The sequence below is a fragment of the Botryllus schlosseri genome, chromosome 15 (assembly GCF_051294905.1).
Source record: "Botryllus schlosseri isolate E-star chromosome 15, Bs_hap1, whole genome shotgun sequence".
In the NCBI taxonomy this organism is placed as follows: Eukaryota; Metazoa; Chordata; class Ascidiacea; order Stolidobranchia; family Styelidae; genus Botryllus; species Botryllus schlosseri.
The window spans coordinates 146,795-149,758 of NC_137250.1; the positions used below are offsets into that span (position 1 = coordinate 146,795).

A 2,964-nucleotide genomic window follows, 5' to 3' on the forward strand; every position below is an offset into this window, starting at 1 on the left:
TTAAGGGCGTCCCTGTTCAGCCTTCCAATTATGAGGACTTGTTGAATGCAAGTTACGTTCAGAAGACATCCGAATTGAGCAACGTTCTTGCTAGATGCAAGTCATTATCCAATGGTGACAATAATTTCAACCGCATGGAATTGGCCATATCTCTATTAGAGGAGTACCTGACTGCGTCGTCTGCTAAATCTGAAGATTTCAACCCAATGCTGATCAAATTTGTTATTGAGCAATTGTCACTCTGTCAAGTTACCCCTACTTCACGGAGATACTCTACAAACCTTCTAACCACTGCTTTCATGTGGAAATTTACCAGTCCAGCTCTCTATAAACAACTGCTGAACGTTTTCGCTTTGCCTTCAGTGCGCCACCTGCGTAGACTATGTGAAGATATGACATTGACGCCAGGCAAACTTGATATGAGTTATTTGAAGGAAAGGACTAAATCTTTTTCCGAACAAGAAAAAATTGTCACCTTAATGATAGATGAGGTTTACACAGCACAGCGCGTGGAATATACAAGTGGTTCTTTCATTGGTTTAACGGAAAGTGGGAATACCGCCAAGACGGTTCTAACATTCATGGTGCAATCACTTTTCGGGAAGTACAAGGATGTGGTTTGTCTCATTCCGGTTGACAAACTTGACACTAAGACGCTGCGAACATGGTTTGATATAGTAATGGAAACGATCAACGATATGCTAATGGTGATAGCAATATCAACGGACAATCATGTCTGTAACCGGAAATTGTTCATGGATCTCTGTAATGGAGAACTTTGTCACAGCATCGAACATCCGCATCGACTGGGAAAAAAATTATTCCTGATTTTTTATTTTACTCACAATTTCAAAAACATCTTCAACCATTTTGTGAATAAGAAGCAGATGCATCCCCCTATTAAAGGCAATGAGGATATATTTGATGGGCCATGCCATGCAAAGTTCCTCCATATCAAAAACCTCTATGCTCTGGAAGAAGGCAAGACATTGAAAGTTGCACATCAGCTCAAAAAAGTATCTCTTGACCCCAGCAGCATTTCTCGAACTTCGCCCCAGCACGCTTTGAGCGTGTTTAGCGAATGAACGGTACTGGGACTAAAACACTTCGCAGCGGATGGACATCCAGAATTTAAGGAAACTTCACGATATGTTGAATTCATCCTCACCATTTGGAATATCATGTCTGTTAAAAGACCAACTAAAGGTAAGTTACATTATACATGTTTCTCGCTGTAAGTTGACTTCAAACTAATGCAACAAAATATTCGTTTCAGCCCTGCGGAAGAGGAATTCATTTTTTACGCCACTGCGCATGGGTGAAGATCATCCCGGTGTTAACTATTTAAGAAGAGCCATAGACATTTTCAAGGATTGGCAAAAATCGGGCCGTGCTGGTCTCAGCAATGAAACATTCATGGCCTGTATTCAGACAATGGGGGCTGTGCTATCGTTGACAGAGTATCTTCAAGCAAACCACAATGTGCAATATTTATTATCCGGAAAAATAATGTCGGACCCGATCGAAGCCCGATTTGGGATGTACCGCCAGAGCAATGGCGGTAATTTCTTCATGTCTGTGAAGCAATTGCTGCTGGCGGAAAAGAAAATCCGGTGTCTAAGCCTGTTGCGACAGGACAGACTGTCCGGAGCAATCGCCAGTTATGAACCGGGCGAGGAAGATGCATCAGCAAACCGCGAAGATTTCCAGTGGCTTGCTGACTTTATGCAAACTGCTGACACGGATGATGTGGACGATACTGATGCATCTGTTGTATTCTACGTTAGTGGGTACATTGGTCGCTCAATTTTTCGCCGTAGGAATTGTGACGACTGCAAAGGCATGCTTATATCCGGTATTAATAATGCTCCAGATCTTCAGGGCGGCATTCCTGAGAAATCTAAAACAATATTTCTCATGGCAAATCGTGGAGGACTTGCTGAACCGACTGAAATTTGCTATGCTATTACATTATTGGCTGTGCAGTATTTCTCAGCTGTTTCAGCAGATGAAGATACATTAAAAAAGCTGATGTGTTGTATGAATCAGCGCAATGTTTTCTTAGATGCAATGCGTCATGTTGTGTATTCTTCTTCTGTTCTTTGTCGCCTAATGGAAGTCGAATGTAAATCTAGTCATTCGAACTTCAATCTTATTGTGCAAAGTGCTTTCAATTGTTTTGCAAAGAATCACCTCAAGCGTTTGAATAGCAAACCGATGCTTGAGGAGGCACCGAAGAAAAATTTTCGCAAGATCCGTAAACTGACCTCAAAGGCTTCTGCTAAATGCTAGGCCAGTGCTCGATTTCCCATTTTGACGTCACCATCACAACTGTGACATCCTGGTCATCATTTTTTATGTTGTTTCCTAATAAACATGAACAAAACACATGTCCTGGATGTTTTCTCAGTACTTTTTCTAGGTACATGGTTGCATCGACATCGGCCTGCTATCGGTCGCCCCTTAAAACCGTGTCCCATCCCGTAGTTCTAGATATCCCTGCTTGAGAGGTATGCATTATCCACATTCAACAAGTGCAAACACAGCCCACTACCAACCATGACTGGGCCGCCTATTTCCATTCATATCGATCCGTCGGCAACACCGACTGCAGTCCACACACCGGCTCCCATTCCACTTCATTGGAAAGAGGAAATCGAGAAGCAGTTGGAGGCGGACGTAAAATTAGGGGTGATTGAAAAAGTGGAGCCGAACACGCCAACGACCTGGTGTCATAGGGCCATATGGGTGCGCAAGGCAGATGGCAGCCCGAGGAGAGTTGTTGACTTCCAATCGCTGAACCGCTCCTGCTCTCGAGAAACACACCATGTTGTGCCTCCTTTCAAACAAGCACGCTCGATACCTCCAAACACTTACAGGTCTGTCACAGATGCCTGGAATGGCTACCATTCCGTGCCCGTACGTGAAGAGGACAGACACCTTCTGACATTCATCACTGAGTTC

At 43.6% G+C, this 2,964-nt stretch overlaps 1 protein-coding gene across 1 annotated transcript; it reads left to right on the top strand.

The window, feature by feature from the left end:
- The first annotated feature begins 849 nt into the window (after positions 1-849).
- On the top strand, positions 850-2,390 carry LOC145457145 (uncharacterized). Its single transcript, XM_080335312.1, has 2 exons — positions 850-1,206; positions 1,277-2,390. Exons 1-2 carry the CDS (start codon positions 1,182-1,184, stop codon positions 2,290-2,292), a joined length of 1,041 nt encoding a protein of 346 aa, XP_080191438.1. The 5' UTR covers positions 850-1,181; the 3' UTR covers positions 2,293-2,390.
- Positions 2,391-2,964: the final 574 nt, after the last annotated feature.

Bases quoted from the DNA above. Each gene is read 5' to 3' on its own strand.
- LOC145457145 (XM_080335312.1), top strand. From the start codon at position 1,182: ATGTCTGTTAAAAGACCAACTAAAG. The intron at 1,207-1,276 runs GTAAGTTACATT...TATTCGTTTCAG, and splicing joins TGTTAAAAGACCAACTAAAG to CCCTGCGGAAGAGGAATTCA.